The sequence below is a fragment of the Chlorocebus sabaeus genome, chromosome 19 (genome assembly GCF_047675955.1).
Source record: "Chlorocebus sabaeus isolate Y175 chromosome 19, mChlSab1.0.hap1, whole genome shotgun sequence".
Taxonomy (NCBI): domain Eukaryota; kingdom Metazoa; phylum Chordata; class Mammalia; order Primates; family Cercopithecidae; genus Chlorocebus; species Chlorocebus sabaeus.
The window spans coordinates 23,045,365-23,069,277 of NC_132922.1; the positions used below are offsets into that span (position 1 = coordinate 23,045,365).

Below are 23,913 nucleotides of genomic sequence, written 5' to 3' on the forward strand. Positions count from 1 at the left end.
TGTGGGTTTTATCCAGTGTATCTTGGAAAAATGGAAGACATTCTAGTTAACTCAAAAGAAACAGGGTGTGGACTGGGCATGGTGGCTCATGCCTATAATCCCAGCACTTTGGGATGCTGAGGTGGGCGGATCACAAGGTCGAGAGTTCGAGACCAGCCAGGCCAACATGGTGAAACTTAGCCTCTACTAAAAATACAAAAATTAGCCAGGCATGGTGGTGCATTCCTATAATCCCAATAACTGGGGAGGCTGAGGCAAGAGAATTGCTTCAGCCCAGGAGGCAGAGGTTGCAGTGAGCCAAGATCATGCCACTGCACTCCAGCCTGGGCGACAGAGAAAGACTCCATCTCAGAAAAAAAAAAAAAAAAAAAAAAAAGAAAAGAAAAAGAATCAAGGCATGCTGAGTTGACTAGTTTACCCTGAAAACTCATGTCCACTTGGACCCTGTGAATGCTACCCTTTTTTGATAGTAGAGCCTTTATAGATGCAATCACACTAAAATGTGGTCATATTGGATTAGGGTGGGACATAAATACAATATGACCGGTGCCCTTAGAAGAAGAGGAAGATTTGGATACAGGGACACACAGGAGGACACCACATGAATACAAAGGCAGGGATTGGAAGGATGCCTCTGCAAGTCCAGGAAAGCCAAAGGTTGCTGGGAGCCACCAGACACTGGAAGAGGTGCGGAAAAGCTCTCCCCTAGAGCCCGGGAGAGAACAGGTTCTGCTCCCACCTTGATTGCAGAAGTCTGGTCTCCAGGACCGTGAAAAAATAGTTTTGTTGTTTTAAGCCACGACGCAGGTGGTAGTTTGTTAATTCCTGGGACAGCCTTAGGAGGGGTCACTACCCGTCCTGTTTTAGCTGCTCAAAGATGATTTTTTTCTATGTGACATAGTGTTGAGACTATGGAAAGAGAATGGCTTAGGGAAAAGAAGGAAGAAAGGAGGGAGGGAGGAAGGGAGGAAGAGAAGGAAGAAAGGAGGAAGAAAGAGAGGGAAGGAAGGGAGGGAGGGAAGGGAAGGAAAAGAGGGAGAAAGAGAAAAAGAAGCAAGGAAGAAGGGAAAAAAGGAGGGAGTAAGGGAGGAAAGGAGAGAAAGAGAGAGGAAGGAAGGAGGAAAGGAAAGAAAAGGATGGAAAGAGGGAAGAGGGAGGGAAAGAAGTAAGGAAGGAAGGGAGGGAAGGGAAGGAAAAGACGAGAAAGAAAAAGAAAGGAAGGAGGAAGGAAGAAAGGAGGGAAAGAAGGAAGAAAGAAAGAGGGAAAGAAGGAAGAAAGAAAGAAAGAGAAAGAAAGGAGGGAGAGATGAAAAGCAGGACGTATGAAGTACTGCAATCCGCTCTTGAGAGGGTCAGCTTCGGGAGGGGTGGGGCCTTGTCAGTTCCATTCACTGATATCTCTCCAGAGCCTAGAACGGAGCTATGCAAAGCAGGGCCCACAGTAGATGCTACCTGCGTATTTACTGAATTGATGGATAAATGAACGGAGATTACTGCTCCTTCATCTTCAGAGGCTTCCTTTGGTCAACAAGTCCTGCAAACCTGGCCTTGCCACCACCCCGACCTTCTCTGATAGCCCTCAGCTCCTGAACTTTCCACACTCCTTTCTTCCTCAGGACCTTTGCATGCCATTCTCTGCTTTTAACACTACTTCTCTGTTTTTCTCTGTTTTTTCTTTTCTTTTATTTATTTATTATTTTTTTTGAGACGGAGTCTCGCTCTGTCGCGCAGGCTGGAGTGCAGTGGCCAGATCTCAGCTCACTGCAAGCTCCGCCTCCCGGGTTTACGCCATTCTCCTGCCTCAGACTCCCGAGTAGCTGGGACTGCAGGCGCCCGCCACCTCGCCCGGTTAGTGTTTTTGTATTTTTTTAGTAGAGACGGGGTTTCACCGTGTTAGCCAGGATGGTCTCGATCTCCTGACCTTGTGATCCGCCCGTCTCGGCCTCCCAAAGTGCTGGGATTACAGGCTTGAGCCACCGCGCCCAACTTCTCTGTTTTTTCTTAATTTCTATTTGTTCACCCTGGTGCCCTGGCTTTAGTCAGACTTTTTTACTGAAGGAACTTACTGTCTTTTTCCCTTTAAGGACCTTAGGGTCTTGATCTCTTTGTCATATTATACTGGTGGTGAGCATGTCACGTTCATATGTGTCTCCCTCTGGACTGTGAGTCCATAGGAGTCTGAGACCACGCCTACTTTAACCCAATATCATATTCCTTGTGCCTGGCACATAGTAGGTGCTCAGTTAAAGTCTGTTGAAATAAATTGTCATTTGCAGCAGTCCTAACCTTAGCTCTTCCCCTCTGGGAGCCTCAATTTCCCCAATGGCAAGGGCTTACTAGAACCCAGTTTGCATGGTTCCTGGGAAGTCACTTCATGCTTGGCTCAGAGGTGGTCTGGATGTGTAGTTAGGGATGTGTGAGACCTTCCCCTCCCAAGGGGAGGAAGGGCTGGAAGGGATCCTTCTGGTTCTTTCCTTCAAGGGGTGTTGTGAATGCAGGTGCTGGATTGCCTGGGGCCAGGCAGGGCTGTGTCCTCCTGCCTCCCCTCCAGCTTCACTGGGTTTGCTGCCCTCCTCCAACCTGCACCCATCCTTCCACCTGGCTTTTCTCTGCTTCTTCCTGCCTCTTGGCCAGTGAGTGTATCCAGGGCATGTATGACCTTTTTCTTCCATGCAAACTAGAGTGAGGACCAGTTCTCCCATCCCAGCCTGCCAAACAGGAAACCAGGAGCCATCTGGGGCTCTTCCCTGTTGGCATGCTGTTCCACTGCCTGGAATGCCCTTCCCTGCTTCTCCTGCAACACTCTACTGGAGTGTCACCTCCTCGAGGAAGCCCGCCCTGACTCCCTTCCTCTCCAGGGTCTCCTCTCAGCTCCTGCAGGGCTAGAACTTCCCTCACACAGGCTTTCAGCACCTGCCCCTGTGTTTATCGTCCCAGACGGAGCAGGGCTGGCCTGGTGCACAGTAGGGTTCATGAAACCTTTGTGGGGTGAGGAAGAACTTCACTCCTCTCAAGTCCTGGGTGCTGTGACCACACAGCTTCACAGGGCAACGGGAGGCAGCAAAGAGGCCAGGCTCAGAGTCAGATAGGACTTTCTGGCCTCAGTCTTCTTGTCTATAAAATGGGTGCTGTGAGGATTCAAGAACAGAAAGATCCGTAAAGATCAAGACACAGGACCCACTGTCCTGCTCACCTTTGAATTTCCACAGGTTTCACTGTGCCTGGCACATAGTAGGTGCTCAGTAAATAGTGTTTATAATCGAGGCAACAATTTTATGAAAATTACTGCTCAGCATATGGTAAGTGCATGAATTAGTCAGTATCTATAAAGCACTTAGCCTGGCATATAGCCAGTGCTTATTAAATGACTATGGTTAATATTATTGTGTGTATGTGTCTGTGTGTGTGTGTGTGTGTTTATTTTATTTTATTTTTTTCTGAGATACAGCCTTGCTCTGTTGCCCAGGCTGGAGTGCAGTGGTACAATCTCAGCTCCCTATAACCTCTGCCTCCTGGGTTCAAGCGATTCTTGTGCCTTAGCCTCCTGAGTAGCTGGGATTACATGCACCCGCCACCATGCCTGGCTAATTTTCGTATTTTTAGCAGAGATAAGGTTTCACCATGTTGGCCAGCCTGGTCTCAAACTCCTGACTTCAAGTAATCTGCCCGCCTTAGCCTCCCAAAGTACTGGGATTATAGGTGTGAGCCACCGCACTGTGCCAAATATTACTGTTATTATTAATGAAAATGGAGGCCCTGAGAGGAGAAGTGACCTGCCCAGACTCACATAGCTGGGGCTTGAAATCAGGGTTAATCCAAATCTGGGACCGCTGGACTCCATCTGCATCTTGATCATTTCTGGGAAATACTGAGTACATACTATATGTCAGGCGCTGAGCCTGGCACCTTGGGAGCACAAAGAAAAATGAGACACAGCCCCTGCCCCTGGTGAACTTGTAGTCCAATTCTGGCGATAAACAGATAGGCATGAGGTTAGACTACAAGGAGAAGCTTGCGGCACATTGTGAGTCTGCAGCACGAAGTGGCCTAGGTGCAGAGAGGAGAGGATGTCACCCTGCCTGAGGTCATCAGGCTTTGGAGGCTCTGTGACTCCTGAGCAGTGTTTTTTAGAATTAGTGGGCCTTAGGCTGGGGGCGGTGGCTCATGCCTGTAATCCCAGCACTTTGGGAGGCCGAGGCGGGTGGATCACGAAGTCAGGAGTTTGAGACCAGCTCGGCCAACATGGTGAAACCCTCTCTCTACTAAAGATACAAAAACTTAGCCAGGCTTGGTGACGCGCGCCTGTAATCCCAGCTACTCAGGAGGCTGAGGCAGGAGAATCGCGTGAACCCAGGAGGCAGGTGGAGATTGCAGTGAGTGAACCAAGATAGTGCCATTGCTTGCCCTCCAGCCTGGGCGGCAGGGTGAGGCTCCATTTCAAAAAAAAAAAAAAAAAAAAAAAAGAATTAGTGGGTTTTGGGCTGTGTGCGGTGGCTCACGCTTATAATCCCAGCACTTTGGGAGGCCAAGGCGGGCAGATCACCTGAGGTCAGCAGTTCGAGACCAGTGTGGCCAACATGGTGAAATCCCGTCTCTACTAAAAATACAAAAATTAGCTGATTGTGGTGGCAGGGGCCTGTAATCCCAGCTACTCGGGAGGCTAAGGCAGGAAAATCACTTGAGCCTGGGTGGCAGAGGGTGCAGTGAGCCAAGATTGCACCAGTGCCCTCCAGCCTGGACAACAGAGCGAGACTCCGTCTCAAAAAAAAAAAAAAAAAAAAAAAAAATAGCAGGCCTTGATTCAGAGTTGGAAATACATTTTTCACAAATGCAGTAATTCATACACAATGAAACAAAAGTTTCACTAGATAATTCTTACTTGTAATATAAGGTGTACTTACTTGTATAGCTTAAGAGTTGTTTTTATTGTGGTAAAATATACATAACATAAAATGTATCACTTTACCCATTTTTAAGTGCTGGGTACGGTAGCATTAAGTACATCCACATTGTTGTGTAGCCATTACCGTTATTCATCCACAGAACTTTATCATCGTCCCAAACAGAAACTGCACCCATGAAACACGAACTCCCTATTCCCTGTTACCCTGTCCTCTGGTAAACTTTAATTCTACTTTCTGTTTCTATGAATCTTCTTCTAGTTACCTCATGTTAGTGGAATCACATGTTATTTGTCTTTTTGTGTCTGGTTTCTTTCTTTCTTTCTTTCTTTCTTTCTTTCTTTCTTTCTTTCTTTCTTTCTTTCTTTCTTTCTTTCTTTCTTTCTTTCTTTCTTTTTTTTTCTTTTTGAGACAGAGTTTCACTCTTGTTGCCCGGGCTGGAGTGCCATGGTGAGATCTCAGCTTACCACCACCTCCGCCTCCTGGGTTCCAGGGATTCTCCTGCCTCAGCCTCCTAAGTAGCTGGGATTACAGGTGCGCACCACCACGCCCAGCTAATTTTGTATTTTTAGTAGAGATGGGGTTTCTCCATGTTGGTCAGGCTGGTCTTGAACACCCAACTTTAGGAGATCCACCCACGTCAGCCTCCCGAAGTGCTGGGATTACAGGCGTGAGCCCCTGTGCCCAGCCTGGATGATTTCATTTGGCATGATGTCTTCAGTGTTCATCCATGTTGCAGCATGTGTCAAACTTTCATTTCTTTCTTTTTTTCTTTTCTTTTCTTTTTTTTTTTTTTTGAGACAGGGTCTTTCTCTGTTACCCAGGCTGGAGTTCAGCGGTATGATCACAGCTACTGCAGCCTCAACTCCCTGGGCTTGAGACATCCTCCCACCTCAGCCTCCTGAGTAGCTGGGACCACAGGCATGTGCTACCATGTCTGGCTATATTTTTTAATTCTTTTTTAGAGACAGGGTCTTCCTATGTTGCCCAGGCTGGTCTCAAACCTCTGGGCTTAAATGATCCTCCTGTCTCAGCCTCCCAAAATGCTGGGATTACAGGCATGAGCCAACTGTGCCTGTCCAGAATTTCATTTCTTTTTATGGCTAATGAGTATTCCACTGTTTGTATATACCACACTCCCTAAATGGCTTTTTAATCTATAAATTGGTCACTATCTGCAGTTTGAAAAGCACCAAGTAGGGCCTTGCAGGATGAATAGGAGTTCATAAGACTGGACTGCAAGGGGCCCTTCACTCCTTCATTTGGAAAATGAATGAAATGCAAACAGAAGTGGCCAAAACCAGGAAGAACCCCTGCTGGCTGGGTGCTCCTGATGGAGTGGGGTGGACTGAGATTCATTAAGGATACCAGGAGATAACACTGCTGGATGTTGTGCTACCCAGACCTTGGGGGTAGGAGAGCATTCCAGTGCCGGGATTATCTGGTAGGAGGGTCTGGGGGTGTCTGGGGGCATTTCCCTGAGGATGTGGTGGCTGAGCTGAGGTATGGCTGTGCCTTCACTGAGCAAAAAGCCCTCCAGCCATGGGCACAACCCCTGCCAGGCCCTGTGATGGGAGAAGGTGAGAAGGGCACAGTAGGGGCTAATGCAGCTCTGGTGGAGGGACTGGGGCAGGCATGGCAAGGTCACCTGGGCTGGGCATGCAGGGCCTTGCACACTGCAGTGAGGAATTAGATTGTTATTCTCAAAGGACAGATCACCGAATGTTCTAAGGATATAAGTGAAGGGGCTGTCTGTGACCTGGCTTTATCAGGTTTAGAGCCCAGCTGCTGCCCAGGTCGGGAGAATGGTGGCCAGGGCCAGAAAGGCAGGGATAAAATGGGGAGAGATTTCAACAGGACCTGGGAGTGGGCTGAGTCAGCGTGGGCACTTTGTGCATGTGTGTGTGCGCATGTGGACACGTGTGTGTGTGTGTGCATGTACGTGTGTGTGCACACCCAGCAAGCATTCAAGTGGGGGGAGCATCTCCAGGCCTCCCTCTCTCCACCTGAGCCAAGAAGGTGCAGCGGACACGCTGATGACTAGGGTGCCTCCATGCCTGGTGGAACTCCCCTCCTCCAGGTCTGACCTCTGGAGCATCACTGGGTCCCTGTGTCTCCTGCTCCTGCTCTCTCCCAGCTCCCTGTGATTTAAGAGGCATTTTCCTTTTGGGTGATATAGATTCCAAAACGCCGCATCCATCTCCTGGGCTTGGTGAGGCTGGCCTGTCTGAGTTATAGCAGATTGCTTTCTGCGCAGGGAAGGGGGGCGGAGGGCACCGGTTTGCTCTTAACGCTCTCTGGGCTCGGAACATTTGAGCAAACATTCCTGGCTGCTTTGGAAGTTTGGAAACCCAGATGAGCTCATCGGAGCCAGAGGTGGGGGCAGCTGGCGCCTGCAGCCTGCCTGGAGCTCACCAGGTGGCCGGGTGGCAAATGTCGGAGGCTGGTGGCTAAGCCTCAGATGGGGTGGAGGTGGCCAAGAGAGGGTGGGGCCTGCACAGCTGGGGCCTGGCCCAGAGAACCCAGGGGTGAGTCCTCTCTCTACTCAGCGCTCCCCATCCTTGCTGGCAGTGCCTTGGCATGACAAGGCCTCTGGACCAGAGCGGAGCCAGGAGTCTCGGGACCACGCAGCCAGGGTCTGAGGGGAGACCAAAGAGAGCAGGCACCTCATCAATTCAGGGCTGCCCCGCAGGGAGCCACCCGCCCTGCAGGGGCCTGGCTCCATGTAGTAGCTGCCGTTTATTGAGTGTTAACTACGTGCTAAGTGTTCTGTGCTTGTTCACCCCCCTGACAACTCCAGAGAAGATTATCCTCCTCATTTGACAAATGGGGAAACTGAGGCTCAAGGAGGTCAAGGTACTACATGCAGTCAAGCCTGAGGCTGACCCTGTTCACCTCCAGACCACACTGCCTTCCTGCTATGCACACAACAATTAAAGGAAGAGCTGGTAACACTGTCACAGGGTGAACGGTGATGATTTGTGAACGTTTCCAAGAATCTGATCAAATAAGCACATTACTCACTCCCTCTGGGCTCTGTTTCCTCGTTGGGTGGGAAGGGCCATTCAAAGCCCATCAGCCCCGTTGTCGTCCACTTTCCAATCCCTTAGACAGCGTGACTGATGGTGGGGGTGGGCGGTGGGGTGTCCGAGGTTTCCCTGGGGGCTCCGTTTGTTTCCTTCCTGAACCCTTTGGGCAATAAGTGCAGGCTCTTCTTTTGGAGGAACTCTCCCCAAGCCCCTTCTCAAAGTGGTGTGCCACCTCTAGGTTCCCGTCCATGAAATGGGCACACATCTATCCCTGCAATACAACTAGTGCGATAATTAGAACATCTATGGAAAGGAGCCCACCTTATGGTAAGTGCTCAGAGATGGGAGGCTACTTTCCTCCTATCCTGGATCTCTGGAAGATGTCAGCAAGGCACCCCCCCCCATTTCTTACACTGTGGCACACTTCCAGGGAGCCCTAGAGAGGGGGCACCTCTACTCACCTCCCAGGGATGGCGTGTGACTGCCGTGCTTAACCTACACCATTTCATTCTGTCCTCACATATGTCCTTTGCTGTAGGTACTGCAGGAAACTGATTTTACAGATGAGGAAACTGAGGCACAGAAGGTAATGACCCACTCAAGGCCACAAATCTCAGATCTGTATGATGCTCAAAGCCACCCCAGCACACCCCTCTGTAAGGAAAGTGAAGAGAAATGGGGCACCATAGAGCAAACAGGGACGCACCTGCCACATGCCAGCGGCTGGTCGCTGCTGACACATGGAGGAGTTGGCTTCAGACTCCAGGTGCACCCAGGGCTCCTTCCTGGAAGATAAGCTCAGCCTGGGTCTTGGCATTGGGGCTGGTTCCTTCCAGCACTTGCTCCTCACCTCAGTGGAGACAGGGCGTGCAGCCGCGGGTGTCCGAGAGGATGGGGGACAGGGGACGCGGGTGACAATTGACAGTGTGATTTGAATGGCATCAGCTAATGACTGGTCCATCCAAAGTTTTCCCATCAAAGATGCTTGTTTGGTTCTGTTTATGAGGCTGGCTTTCCAGTGAGGTTCTCGGTGGTAATGAGCCCACATTGCTGATGGCTGCAGGGAGGGAAAACGAAGAGGTGGGGAGGGAGGGGTTTGTGAGCATGCTAAATAGGTTTGTTGAATAATTATAAACCTTGCTGAACTTTTGCATTTTCTGACTAATTGTGTGGCATGTGATGCTTTATGCGTGATGGTTTTTTTTTTTTTTTTTTTTTTTTTTTTTTTTTTTTTTTTCCCTGCTTTTTTTGCTGAATAGGGACTTTTTCAAGGGGAGGCTAACTGGGCCCTGGAGTCACTGGGGCCTCAGTTCCAGCCTTTGGGGCTGGTTTGAGTTATTCTGGGAGCAGGGCCTGGGTTCAGCATACTTTGCTTAGAGAATGGAAAATACAAGCTCATAGCTGGATGCTGTCTGGGGAAGAGAAACCCACGTAGATGGAGACATTGGCAGGATGGCTCTAGGACCCTACGGATCCGAGTATGAAACCAGGCCCTGCCATGCAGCCGCGGTGTGGCTTTGAACAGGTCATTCTTGTACCAATCAGAGCCTCCATTCCAGAGGATAATGGAGGTGCTTACTTCCTAGGGTTGCTTTCTGGATTCAGTGAGGTCTAAGAGAGTTTCTGTGTTCAGAAAAGGGGAGGTTCATAGCACTGTTGCAATTCACGCTTTCAAGCAAGGGTCTCATTTCTGATCCTCCACGTCACAAGCTAAGCGTGTTGCTGTGTGGTTGAGATACTGTCTCTGGCTCTGAGCTAGACTCATGAAAATAGAGCGTTTCCTGGGAAGGTTGGGTTGTCCAGGAGATCTGGAGGCCAGCGGCAAGCTATGGAGCCTCAGCCCCACGTGTCTGGTACCTGGGAAATTGAAATGCCCTATGGTGGCCACAGCTCTTCTCCTGTGCAGGTAGCTCTGCCAGGCCAAGTGCACTGGCAATACTTCTTGTTCCAGGTATCTTTTAAGGGGAAATTCAGTGGCTCTCCATACTGAAACCCTGTGATCAGACCCCAAAGACCTCAGGGGAGCAACAAAGTAAAGCAATAGAGAAAGCAGGGACCCCTCTTTAGGGCTGGGACTCTCCAGGGGCTTAGACCCAGGGCCAAGCAGCAGAACTGTGGGCAAGGCGTCCTCTTTCCAGGTGGTAGCCCTGGGTTTGAGAGAGGGAGAATCATTGTGACTGATATGTGGGCTAATGGTGAAGTTGTGCCAGGCCTGGTTTGAGTCCTGGCTCTGACTCTTACTTGCCATGTGACCTAGGGCAAGTTCCTTCACCTCTCTGTGCCTCAGTTTTCACCTTTATAAAATGGGGAAAAGAAGAGAACCTACCTCACAGGGTAGCTATGTAATATACTAACACTATAAAATATATTGTATTTATATAATTTATATAAGTTATGTAGTGGGGACTGGGTGCTTTCTCACACTTTTGCCTCCCCCACACGCTTAGAGACAGGTCAGTGGGTGGCCATACTGGGCTTTGAACCTAGGAGATCTGGCTGTCATTCAGAAATGCCCCTAAACCTACCCCAACTGGGAAATGGGCAGGAGGTCCTGCTCCGCAGAGAGCAGCATCTATAATCACTGAACCAAGAGGGGACTCTTTTCTGTGCACAGGCCTGAGATGGGAGAGCCAGCAGGCAAGGTCCTGCTCTGTGCCAGCTGCTTGGGTACAAACCTGAGACCTCCCCTCTCCCAAGCCCTGTTTCCAAGGAAACCAGGTAAAGATGGCTCCTGGGGCCACATTGAAGGCAGAGAAAAGGGAGACCCTCAGGTCTCCAGGAATCTTTTAAGACTCACCTTGGACAATGTCTCTTGATCTTGCTTTAAACCTTTCCATGGCTCCCCAGAACAATGTCCAAACTTTCCTACCTGGCCTTGAGGTTCTCCTGATCCTGCCCCTTCCTTATCCTGCTCTAAACTCACTTCTGCTTGAACCTTCCTGCACCCCACCTAACATGATTACTCCTCTTGGAAAGTCCTATGACCCTATTTGATTGTCAAACTCCTATTCTACCTTCAAAACCCAACATTGGGAATCCTTCTCTATTTTCCCTCCTTCCCAGCAGTTATTTTATCCCTTAGAAGTGTGTAATATAGTCCTTTCACATCAAATACTAGGTTTCCTTTGATTTGGCTTGAGGACTGGGACTGTGTCTTCTACACTTTTTCTTGAGTTCCTAGACCAGGCCCTGGCATATTAGAAGCATTTGGTATATAAGTAATGAACAGATCGAGGAGAGACCCCAAAAGACAGACATTGTATGTAGCAAGACGGACGCGGTGCTGCTGCTTAGCAAACAGCAGACTGTAGCTTCATGAGGGTCTCATGTCTTCTGACTCTAGTTATCTACCCTCTCCTCTGTCCTGGCCATAGTTGGGGCTTCCTGGGATTGTGGTTCTGTTCTGCATCTCCCTGCGTCCAAACACAGAAGAAATAATAATGGTCATAAGAGGGCCCGCCATTTAATGAAGGTCTGTCCTGTGCTGTACTCCGTTCCACTCTGAAAGCATTGTCTCCAATCCCTATGCTCTATATCAACTGGCTGTGATGTCTCTTTCCAACAGGGGAAACTGAGGTTCAGAGAAAAAAGTATTTTGCTTAAGGTCACACAGCTCGTAAGTGGTGAAGACAAGATTTGAATCTGGGTCTGTAATGCCCAAGTCCTTGCCCTTTCTGCCACTGGCCCATTGGAGGGGCCTGTTCTGTCAACCCCAGGTGTCCGGCGAAGTAGCTTCCCCTCCAGTCCTTCTAGGAACACTGCCTGCAAGAAGGACTTGAGCTTCTGTGATCCCCGTGAGTTTCCAAGCTCAAAGGATATGGGGATTAGAGGAAGAAGGCTAAGGCTATTGCTCTGTGTGTGTGTGTGTTTGTACTAGTTTCTCATGTTTGTGTGGGTGAGGGAGACACGGAGAATAACATGAATCATAATTTTGATTATATTTGTTAATAATCACAGTGGTAATAAAGGTTGCTAACACTTCTTGGCACTTACCACGTCCCCTGCACTGTGCTAAGTGTTTTATCTGAACTATCACATTCAGATAGGGCAGGCAGTGGTTAAGAGCCAGGCTTCAGCGTCAGGGAGATTCGAATCTCAGCTCTGCCACTGCTCAACTTTGGGAAAGTCCCTTGACTGGTGTGAGCCTCTATCTCCTCATCTGTAGAATGGGTTCTGAGTCCCCACCTCATGGGGTTGCTGTGAGGATGACCATGGGTATAACTCACAAAGCACCAAGCCTGACATGGAAGAAGACTTCCATGTCCCGAAGCCAGTGGGCAGCCTCGTCCACTATGGGGAGGGGTGTGTGTGTGTGTGTGTGCTGACATCCCCACACTATGGAGGTGTATGCATGTATGTGTGTGTGAGTGTGTGTGTGCTGATATCCACACGCTATGGAGGGGTGTGTGTGTGTGAGCGCATGGATGCTGACATCCACACACTATGGAGGTGTATATGTATGTGTTTGTGCTGACATCCACACACTATGGAGGGGTGTGTGTGTGTGTAAATGTGTTGACATCTACACACTATGGAGGGGTGTGTGTGTGTGAGAGTACATGGATGCTGATATCCACACACTATGGAGGGGTGTGTGTGTGTGAGAGTACATGGATGCTGATATCCACACACTATGGAGGGGTGTGTGTGTGCTGACATAGCCACATGCGATGGTGGTGTATATGTGTGTGTGTGCTGACATCCACACACTATGGAGGGGGATGTGTGTGTGAGAGTACATGTATGCCGATATTGCTTTGTGTGTGTGTGCAAGTGCGCGTATTTGCTGACATAGCCACACACTATGGAGGTAAGTGTGTACGTGTGTGTGCTGGTGTTGGGGGCCTATGGGGCAGGCACAAGGCTGTGTGTCTCCTGGGTGAAGGGTATTTGGTGTGGGTTGCTTTGTGTTTCTATAGAGTGAGAGTTCGCTGGTGGGGCTGCAGGCTGGGGGTCTTGGACTAGCTGAGCTGTGCCAGGCTCTCCACATCAGTGGCCAGTATTCTGGGCAGCTCCCTGGGGGCCATCCCAGACAGTTCCCCACTTGTCGCCAGCTTAAAACATCCCTGTCCAGCTCTGGGGCCCCATCCAGCTGTGTCTCCTCCTTCCCTTGCCCAGGGAGCCTCCTCTGGTCGTTGCCAGCACACTCAGCAACCCCGGAGAGGGATCTGGAGAGGGAGGAGGATGGAGGAAGCCCCGTGGGTGGAGGGCCCTGAGGCTCCTGCTGCTCCCCGCTCTGCGCCTGCGGGGACTTTGAATTCGTCTGAGCGCTAGGGGGCAATGTGTCTGTTCCAAAGAAACACTGCGGGACCTTGCGGGCGAAAGCACACACAGGCACACGCAGGGGAGCCCACACTGTGGAGGTGCACACGCCGGCGCATACATGGGCACAGATGGGCACAGGCTGTGAGGCACACGCCCTCACACTCACAGAAAAAACAGTTACACTAGAGCAGAGATACAGGCATATAAGGGGTGAGGCAGCTGCACACACACAGGTCCAAACGCAGGGGCTCACACGCACAGAAAAGGGGGGTTGGAGGACAGACAGTGCACATGCACCAAGACACCCACAGATCCAGGCATGCACGCCCACACAGGCACGGACAGAAACACACACAGATGCCCTGCCACCTGCACACAAGCCAAGGCACAACATGCAGATGTGCGCCACACACCCGCACAACATTGGCTGTGTTAAAGAAAGGTGGCCCAGACACACATCCTGAACAGAAACTCTACCAGGCCCAAACACTCCCTTCTTTCAGCCACTCACACACCTTGTAGAGCTAACTCTTGGAAACAGCCCCAGAAAAATACTCCCACACCCCCCGCTCTCTGGAGCACACGGAATTATTCCACAGGAAACCTGCCCAGGTGTGCTGGAGACCCCCGCCCAGCCCTGTGTGAAGTCATGCCTCAGCTCTGCACACGCCCCTCTCCAGGTCTCCCCAGATGACGGGCCTGTGAGCCATTCTTCCCACCCTCCTGGCCCACCCCCAGGCTCCAGACAGGTCCCCACTTTTCCCTGTTTCCTCCAGACACAAAATCACAGGCGGCTCATAGGTGCCTCAGGAGACACCTATAGTCGAGAGCAGACTGAGTATGTGACCCAGTGTCTTGGACTATGCCCAGGCCTTTGCCCATGTGGGGCCTCTTCCTCACAACCAGATTTTCCTATTGCCTCCCCCTTTTTGTCCAGGAGGTTCAAGATCCCTGCTGCTCTGTCTGGGGAACCGCAGAGCCCCAGGGTCCTAAGCCCCGGAGGGAGGGTGTCACTGGAGGCCTACCCAAGCCTTTATTTCTTTGTGTAAATCAGCAAAGCCTCAGTCTTTTCTCTGCCTCTCACTTCCCTGTCACTTTGCTAAGTAATAATTTCCATGTCCAATTCCATTTCTTTTCTAGTTCTGAAACCTCTAAGCTATCAGCAAGAGGATAGTTCACATGAAAACTAATTACACAAAATCAATATTTAATCACAGACCAACAACCTGATCCTGCAGAAAAATCCTTTAAAAACTCCACCGCCCTGTGCAAATACTTCTTCCCCTGCTTATTTATGGACCCCATTTTTGATGGGGGTAATTTTCATTTTTAATTTCAAAAAAGAAAAAAATATATATAGGTCTGTAAACTTCCGCAACAGGAAGGCCCCGAGAAAGGTCTTGGATCTGAGCTTGCTCTGGCTGAGTTTTAAAGTTGTTGGTTTTTCTTGTTTGTTTATTTTTAATTAAAATTTTTTTTTGGGCGGGGGGCAATTTCTTAGGAATTCTGCCACTAGCGCAAAGTTGAACCCATATCCCCCCACCCCCGGCACGTCGGTTCTGGGGCGGTTCTGGCATACCTCGCACTGCCTTCCTAGCCGCAACTCCGGGGAGCAATGAATCTGCGCGCACGACATGGTAACTTTTTAACTCCTGTCCGCGACGGTGGAGTGCTTAATCTAAGGTTTTTAAATAAAAAGGGCTCAGGGGTTGGTTTTATTATAACGTTTATTTCATTTCAGATTTCATGCGCAATTTAGCAAACGCTAGACAGACTCGGGCGATAAACACTTTCTTTTGTGGGGGGAAAAGGCATTTTTATACACCATGCTTAATTTTATTTAGATTTAATAGCGATATCGGGGCACTTCAAAGAAAGTTCTTTTTTTGCCCTTCTCCTAAGAATGCGAATCTGCTAGCAAAATCGCCTCGTGCTATTTTATGGCAAGGAAAATTAAAGGCCTTCTCCCCCCTCCTTCGCCACACACACTTTAGGGAGGAACACACACACGCATGCACACACACACACACACGCACGCACGCACGCGCGCGCACACGCACACAGGCGCACAGAATAAACACCTCCTCTATCCTCCATCACCTCTAACTTCCAACTTCTAATTGCAAGATAGATTTCAGCCTCGGTGGGGATCGGGAAGATCTAAACATTTTAACTAAGATTATTAGGATAAATATTTCATAAAGAGCAGGGCAGATATTAAATTACTCCTATTGATTTTAGTATCACAGTCCAATTCCATTCCTCGGCCTCTTCAGTTTAATTGATCTCTTAAGGAGGCCAACCTCGCACCCGCAATGGGCCTGGGCCTTGGACCGGGTGGCCCAGGGCAAGGTGTGCGGGCCGGCGGGTGCGCCCTCTTCGTGCGTGTCTTCTCGGGCTTCCCAGCCGCCTCGCAAGTCGCTCCGGTTACTGGGCTCAACCGATGTGCTCCCCCATAAAGTGGCTGAGTGACTGTGACTCCTTGGAGCCCACGCCGGCGGGTGAGAACCGGGAACCCCAGGCAGTGGGGAAGGGGAACAATTGTGAGCGTCCTAGTGACGGAGGAGTGAGCAAGCGCCTAGGTCTCTCGAGGATAACCCTAACTTCGAGGTTCCCCGTCTGCTTTACCCTCCAAGAAAATCCCAGGGCCGGCTAACTTGGGCGCCGCTAGCGGAGAACAGAGTGTTCACCCCGGAGCCGAAGCGCAGTAGACACTTGGCGACTTTCCGTGGCGAGTCCAGGGTCTTTGCCTGGCGAACTCATTGTCTGAGCGCCCCGTACCGCTCACCGCCCACCTCCCCGCCCCCTGCCCACCCGGTGGGTCTCGCTCCAGTTGGGGGTGGGGAGTTGGGAACTGTGTGAATGGGAAGGGGGTGAACAAAGCCAAGCTCCCGCCATTCTCCTCCGCCTGCACCTTCTCCAGCCCGATGCGCCCGGAGGCCAGGGCGCGCCCCCAGCGCACTGACGCCGGACCCCGAAGCGAGGCGGGCGCGGGGGACCCCAGAGCTGGGGTAATGCGGGTTCGCGGCGGGGGCCTCGGCAGCCAGGACCCCGGACCACCTTAAGAGCGAGCCCCGCCCCGGGCCCGGAGCTTGGGCGGCGCTGATTGGTGCAAATGTAATGGCTGAAATTGATTGCTGAAATGCAAAACTTGTTGCTGCTTCTCCCGGCGCTGGGCGAGAGGCAGACACAGAGAGGGGAGCCGAGACCCTCGGAACGCCCCACGCAGAGCCCCCCCGCTAGTCGGGAGAGGGGTGCGCAGACCCCCCAGAGCTGCCCCCGCGCCCCCCTCCCCCCATTCCAGGCTCTGAGAGCGCAGCGGGAACGCCTCAGCTTGCTCGCCCGGCGTGGCCCCCCGACCCGCGTACGCCCCCCTCCCTCAGGTCCGAGAGGGACTCGCGAAGCACCTCAGCGCGAAGGCAGGGAACCGGAGCCTTGGAGCGACCCAACCCCTCGTCTTGCTGCCCTCCTGCGCCTGCAACGGTGCGCTGAGACTCCAGCGAACTCAGACACCCAACGGCGGAGGACAGAAGCGGCAGGCGACGGACGTGGCCGCGAAGCTGCGCGCTGGGCGCAGCGCACCCGCTGCTGAGCAGAGGAGCCGCGCCTTTCCCCCGACCCTCCGCTCCAACCCCCGGCGCCTGCCGCCTCCCAGCCCCTCTGCGTCCTCGGCTCGGGGGCCGGCACCCGCGATGCCGAGCGGAGCCTCCAGTCCTCTGACCCGCTGAAGAAGCAGCAGCGGCTCGCCCGGAGCCTACAGGGATTGTGCGAGCGGATCGTGCTCGGTGGAGGCTCGGGCTGCGGGGCGCGGGGACTCCGGGGGGCGGGGGGAGGGACCGCTCTGTCGGTGCCCGGCGCCAGCCGCGGCTTTGAAGGGTCTCCCTCCCCTGCCCTTAGCAGCTCTGCCACGGACTCCGGGCTGCGGGCGGCGTCCTGGGGGCTCCCCAACAGACCCAATCGGACTTGAGAAGGTGATCGCTCTGCTCTCCCAACCCCCTTCCCTCCTATTCCCCCCACTTAACTTTTTGTCTCCGTTCATCCGCGGCTTCGTCCCCTCCCCGCAGACCCACCCGCGGCTGTGACAACCGCCCGGGGCATGGGACCCCCAACACGGCTCCTAGAGGCCCCGCGGCCTCGCAAGATGTGAGAGGCCCTCCCCGGGCAGAATCGGAGCTTCAGGAGAGGAGCTGATACCCGCCCCCCGTCCCTCACATCAGGCGGGGTGGAGGTGCGCGCTGAGCCCCCGCGGTGCTGAGCGTCCCGGAGCGCCCAATCCTGGGCTGGAACGAGTAGCTGGCCGGAGGCGCGCCGCGGAGAGCAGGCTGTCATGCCCTATTGATCTCCCTCTGCCCCCCGCCAAGTATGTTTGGGCTGGACCAATTCGAGCCCCAGATCAACAGCAGGAACGCTGGCCAGGGCGAGAGGAACTTTAACGAGACCGGACTGAGCATGAACACCCACTTTAAGGCCCCGACTTTCCACACTGGGGGGCCCCCTGGCCCTGTGGATCCTGCCATGAGCGCGCTGGGCGAGCCCCCGATCTTGGGTATGAACATGGAGCCCTACGGCTTCCACACGCGCGGCCACTCGGAGTTGCACGCAGGGGGGCTGCAGGCGCAGCCTGTGCACGGCTTCTTTGGCGGCCAGCAGCCTCACCACGGCCACCCGGGAAGTCACCATCCCCACCAGCATCACCCCCACTTTGGGGGCAACTTCGGTGGCCCAGACCCGGGGGCCTCGTGCCTGCACGGGGGTCGCCTGCTCGGCTACGGCGGCGCAGCCGGAGGCCTGGGCAGCCAGCCGCCCTTCGCCGAGGGTTATGAGCACATGGCGGAGAGCCAGGGGCCTGAGAGCTTCGGCCCGCAGCGACCGGGGAACCTCCCGGACTTCCACAGTTCGGGTGCCTCCGGCCACGCCGTGCCGGCCCCATGCCTGCCGCTGGACCAGAGCCCTAACCGAGCCGCCTCCTTTCACGGCCTGCCCTCCTCCAGCGGCTCCGATTCCCACAGTCTGGAGCCCCGGAGGGTGACGAACCAAGGAGCCGTCGACTCGCTGGAATACAATTACCCGGGCGAGGGGCCCTCGGGACATTTTGACATGTTTTCGCCCTCTGACTCCGAAGGGCAGCTGCCTCATTATGCAGCTGGTCGCCAGGTTCCCGGGGGCGCTTTCCCGGGCGCCTCGGCCATGCCCAGGGCTGCGGGCATGGTGGGCTTGTCCAAAATGCACGCCCAGCCACCGCAGCAGCAGCCGCAGCAGCAGCAGCAACAGCAACCCCAGCAGCAGCAGCAGCAGCAGCAGCATGGTGTGTTCTTTGAGAGGTTCGGTGGGGCCAGAAAGATGCCTGTGGGTCTGGAGCCCTCAGTGGGCTCCAGGCACCCGTTAATGCAGCCTCCCCAGCAGGCCCCGCCACCCCCTCAGCAGCAGCCCCCGCAGCAACCGCCACAGCAGCAGCCGCCGCCGCCACCCGGGCTTCTAGTCCGACAAAATTCGTGCCCGCCTGCGCTCCCTCGGCCCCAGCAGGGCGAGGCGGGCACACCCAGCGGCGGCCTGCAGGACGGAGGCCCCATGCTGCCCAGCCAGCACGCGCAATTCGAGTATCCCATCCACCGGCTGGAGAACCGGAGCATGCACCCTTATTCCGAGCCTGTTTTCAGCATGCAGCATCCTCCTCCGCAGCAGGCGCCCAACCAGCGGCTGCAGCATTTCGACGCACCCCCCTACATGAACGTGGCCAAGAGGCCGCGCTTCGACTTCCCGGGCAGCGCGGGAGTGGACCGCTGCGCTTCGTGGAACGGCAGCATGCACAACGGCGCTCTGGATAACCACCTCTCCCCCTCCGCCTACCCAGGCCTACCCGGCGAGTTCACACCGCCTGTGCCCGACAGCTTCCCTTCGGGGCCGCCCCTGCAGCATCCGGCCCCGGACCACCAGTCCCTGCAGCAGCAGCAGCAGCAGCAACAGCAGCAACAGCAGCAGCAGCAGCAACAGCAACAGCAACAGCAGCAGCAGCAGCAGCGCCAAAACGCGGCCCTCATGATTAAGCAGATGGCGTCGCGGAATCAGCAGCAGCGGCTGCGCCAGCCCAACCTGGCTCAGCTAGGCCACCCCGGGGACGTGAGCCAGGGCGGCCTGGTGCATGGCGGCCCGGTGGGCGGCTTGGCTCAGCCGAACTTTGAGCGCGAAGGCGGCAGCACGGGTGCCGGGCGTCTGGGCACCTTCGAGCAGCAGGCGCCGCACTTGGCGCAAGAGAGCGCGTGGTTCTCAGGTCCTCACCCGCCGCCCGGAGACCTGCTGCCCCGTAGGATGGGCGGCTCGGGCCTGCCCGCTGACTGTGGCCCGCACGACCCCAGCCTGGCGCCCCCTCCTCCGCCCGGTGGCTCGGGGGTGCTGTTCCGGGGCCCTCTGCAGGACCCGATGAGGATGCCCGGAGAGGGCCACGTGCCCGCGCTGCCCTCACCGGGCCTGCAGTTCGGGGGCAGTCTGGGCGGCCTGGGTCAGCTGCAGTCGCCCGGGGCGGGCGTGGGGCTCCCCGGCTCTGCTTCCGAGCGCCGGCCCCCTCCGCCGGACTTCGCTACGTCTGCGCTCGGGGGCCAGCCGGGCTTTCCGTTTGGTGCAGCAAGCCGGCAGGCCACGCCGCACAGCGGTCCAGGCGTGAACTCACCCCCCAGCGCGGGAGGGGGCGGTGGCAGCTCCGGTGGCGGCGGTGGCGGGGGTGCCTACCCGCCGCAGCCTGATTTCCAGCCCAGCCAGCGCACCTCGGCCAGTAAACTGGGCGCGCTCTCACTGGGCTCCTTCAACAAGCCCAGCTCCAAGGACAACCTGTTCGGCCAGAGCTGCCTGGCTGCGCTCTCCACCGCTTGCCAGAACATGATCGCCAGCCTCGGGGCCCCCAACCTCAACGTGACCTTCAACAAGAAGAACCCGCCCGAGGGCAAGAGGAAACTGAGCCAGAACGAGACCGACGGCGCGGCAGTGGCCGGCAACCCGGGCTCGGATTACTTCCCAGGAGGGACTGCTCCTGGGGCCCCAGGAACCGGAGGCCCATCCGGGACCAGTAGCAGCGGCTCCAAAGCCTCGGGGCCACCCAACCCTCCAGCCCAGGGGGACGGCACCAGCCTCTCCCCCAACTACACCCTGGAATCCACGTCGGGGAATGACGGCAAGCCGGTCCCCGGGGGCGGCGGCCGGGGACGGGGTCGCAGAAAAAGGGACAGTGGTCACGTGAGCCCTGGCACCTTCTTTGACAAGTACTCGGCGGCTCCGGACAGCGGGGGCGCACCTGGGGTGAGCCCAGGGCAGCAGCAAGCGTCAGGTGCAGCCGTCGGGGGAAGCTCCGCAGGCGAGACGCGCGGGGCACCGACGCCCCACGAAAAGGCGCTCACGTCGCCATCCTGGGGGAAGGGGGCTGAGTTGCTCCTGGGGGATCAGCCAGACCTCATTGGGTCCCTGGACGGTGGGGCCAAATCGGACAGTAGTTCACCACACGTGGGTGAGTTCGCCTCGGATGAGGTGAGCACGAGCTACGCCAATGAGGACGAGGTGTCGTCCAGTTCTGACAACCCCCAGGCACTAGTTAAAGCGAGCAGGAGTCCCCTGGTCACCGGCTCGCCCAAACTCCCTCCCCGTGTAGGCGCCGGGGAACACGGACCGAAGGCGCCCCCGCCCGCCCTCGGCCTGGGCATCATGTCTAACTCTACCTCGACCCCTGACAGCTACGGCGGCGGTGGGGGCCCGGGCCATCCGGGCACGCCGGGCCTGGAGCAGGTCCGCACCCCGACGAGCAGCAGCGGCGCCCCACCACCCGACGAGATCCACCCCCTGGAGATCCTTCAGGCGCAGATTCAGCTACAGAGGCAGCAGTTCAGCATCTCCGAGGACCAGCCTCTGGGGCTGAAGGGTGGCAAGAAGGGTGAGTGCGCCGTCGGGGCCTCAGGGGCGCAGAATGGCGACAGCGAGCTGGGCAGCTGCTGCTCCGAGGCAGTCAAGAGTGCCATGAGCACCATCGACCTGGACTCGCTGATGGCAGAGCACAGCGCTGCCTGGTACATGCCCGCTGACAAGGCCCTGGTGGACAGCGCGGACGACGACAAGACGTTGGCGCCCTGGGAGAAGGCCAAACCCCAGAACCCCAACAGCAAAGAAGGTATATGCGCACCCATTTTCCTCTCACTTCTCAGGTGACCCGCCCCATCCCCAGGGCAGGCCTTAGCCTTTGCGCCTTGGGGTCCTTTGAGGTTTGGAGGGCACAGACCCTCCTAATCCCCAACTAGGAGCTGCTTATCCCACCTTTGCTTACACCAAGGGCTGTGAGGAGAGACCACCCCCCCACTGCCCCCAAGCCCCCCACATGCTGCCAGGTAGATTCTAGTGCCACAGGGTGGTAAAAACTTAGATGGCAGCCCTTTGGGAATCTTGTAGAGTACACCGCACAGCCTCCCCACACCCCCAGTTTTAGCTGAGTTGCCCCTTCCCTTTCACACTAAGACCCTTCCCCACCCTCAACATTTAGGCAGGTTCCACTTTTTAGCAGCTGTGTGCTGCCTTCCCTGGCAGGACACCTGGGAAGTTGTGTTAATGCCTCCCACCTTTTCCTAGTTAGTCAGCCTCTAGCTCTAGTTCTTTTAGGTGCCAGCATCTTTAGAAAAAAAGTTACCAGCCCTGGTGTCAGCAGCATCACTCAGAGGCAACGCCTAATTTGACATTTGTTCCTAATGAATAGCTATTTTGTCTCTTCTTAACTATCAGAGTTTCATTGAAAAACTGGAGACCTGTGGGGGTTGAGGAGGCAGGGAACCTTTTCAGGGTGCACCGCCTTGACATTTGGTGGGTTTGGGGAGGGGGAATGCTGGGGTGGGGTCGGCTTGGCAGAGACCAGACCACTCAGTCAGGACATCATTTGTGTATGGAGATATGGATATATATTCTTAAGACACAAAGGATCCGTGTTTGTCAATATCTCGCTTGGCTTTGGTGACAGATGTCCTGTCCCAGCTTTCGTTTGCATTCTAAACACCCCCTTCCCACCAGGCCTGGAGGCCTTTAAGGTGGGAGGGGTGGGGTTAGTAAATGGGCTGCCTTTCCAGTTAAAGTAATACCAGTTCTCTTTAACCTAAGGATGACTGGGTTGCCGTAGATATTTATTTTATCTGAATGGAGCTTTAAAATGTGTATATATATATAAGGTGTGTGTGTATATATAGGTGTCTATATAGGTATGTGTGTCTATATATGTATCTATATATATCGAATGGCTTCTTAAAATCAGATAACATCATTTTTTTCTTTCTACCTCTTTCTTTTAAACTATAGTTGAATTCCCTTGGTTTCCCTAGACAGACAATCACCGTGGAACCAGTGGCTGACATTTTAACCTTGTTTTTAAAAATGTGCCCCCTCTCAATGCGATTCTTGCCCTCTTTTGCAGTTCTTTCCTCCTCTGCCTTCGTTTCCCTCATCCTCCCCATATCCTGCCATATCTTGACCCTGGATTTAAGGTGAGGGTAGGTTTTAGGAGAATGGCACGGGGGCTGGGGGAGGTAAGAGGAGAGGAGGCGGGAGTGGGCTGGGAGTTGGGTGGTTCAAAACTTGGGGCTTTCAAGGCGCCCATCCCGGGTAGCTTTCCCGCTTAGGTTTTCTAATTCATGAATGCGGCCTCTCTGCTTTTTCTCTTTGTTCCGCGGTTACTGCCCTGCCCAGGACGCCCGGGACGCACTCTCTCATTTGAAGCCGGGTGTTTAGCATGCACAGCAGACGCTGCGGCCAGCATCAGCATTCTCCAGGCTTCTCCCAGGCAAGGCCATAAATTGGTTAGTTTGGGACCCTCAGCTTCTTCTCCCTTTTTTTCCCCCTTTTTAAAATCGAGTTGGACACAGCATCCTGCTTGCTCCCCCCACCCCTTTATTTTCTTGTACACAACATCTCGATCTGGCCCGATCGATCGATAGCTGGTTAGCACAAATCTCAGCCCCTGTCACTTCTACCTGGCCTAGCCTGGCCGCCCCTCCCCCTTCCCCTTCTCCTCCTTCACCCACCCCTAGTAATTAAGAACATATTGGCCAAAATGAGGTGAGAAAAGTTAAAACAAGGAACAAAACCCTGATTTAAAGAATCAGTTTAAAGAAAAACAGTAGCACTTCATCTTCAAGTCTTTTAAAGGGCCTTCATAGACTAGGTGGACAGGTATAGGGTCATTTTAATGAGATTTTTACAAAATGTCTTTCCCCATCCCCTTTCCAATCCTTCCTTTAGAGATGAAGATGCAGGCTGTGAATGAAGAAATGTCACCAAAGAAATGTTTTGTTTGTGTCATCATCACAGTCAGATGAATGAAAATATTTTTTAGAAACAGATGCTAGTCACTTAAGGGTTGATTTCCCCTGTAAGCTAAAGGAAGCCCTCCCCTGCACGCGGGACGACAGGGACTTCCATCAGGGACCAGCAGGGCTGGCTGCCTTATAAGCAACAGCAGGGACACCCACTTGACCTCCTTTGTTTTCTACTCTGTGGTATGGGAAGGACAGTTTCCTCGATAAAGCAGCGAATTGAGGTCACTGGAAGCTTCTGTAGCCTTGGGGTTGCTAGTTAAGGCTTTATAAGGTATCTGCATCTGAATCCTGCTCCCTCACTGGTAGTAAATAAGGATGATTAAACTTTTCATTATGATAGCACCCTGTAGTTCCATCTGCACATGTTGTATAAATAGGTACACAGAGCTT

General features: G+C 54.1%; 1 protein-coding gene across 1 annotated transcript in view; it reads left to right on the forward strand.

Moving 5' to 3' along the window:
* The first annotated feature begins 16,054 nt into the window (after window positions 1-16,054).
* Window positions 16,055-23,913, forward strand: part of MN1 (MN1 proto-oncogene, transcriptional regulator) — a 54,335-nt gene continuing 46,476 nt past the window's right edge. The window contains exon 1 of the mRNA XM_007975250.3: window positions 16,055-21,341. Within this exon, the coding sequence (XP_007973441.3) occupies window positions 17,558-21,341 (3,784 nt within the window). The 5' untranslated portion in view covers window positions 16,055-17,557. The remainder of the gene's footprint in view (window positions 21,342-23,913) is intronic.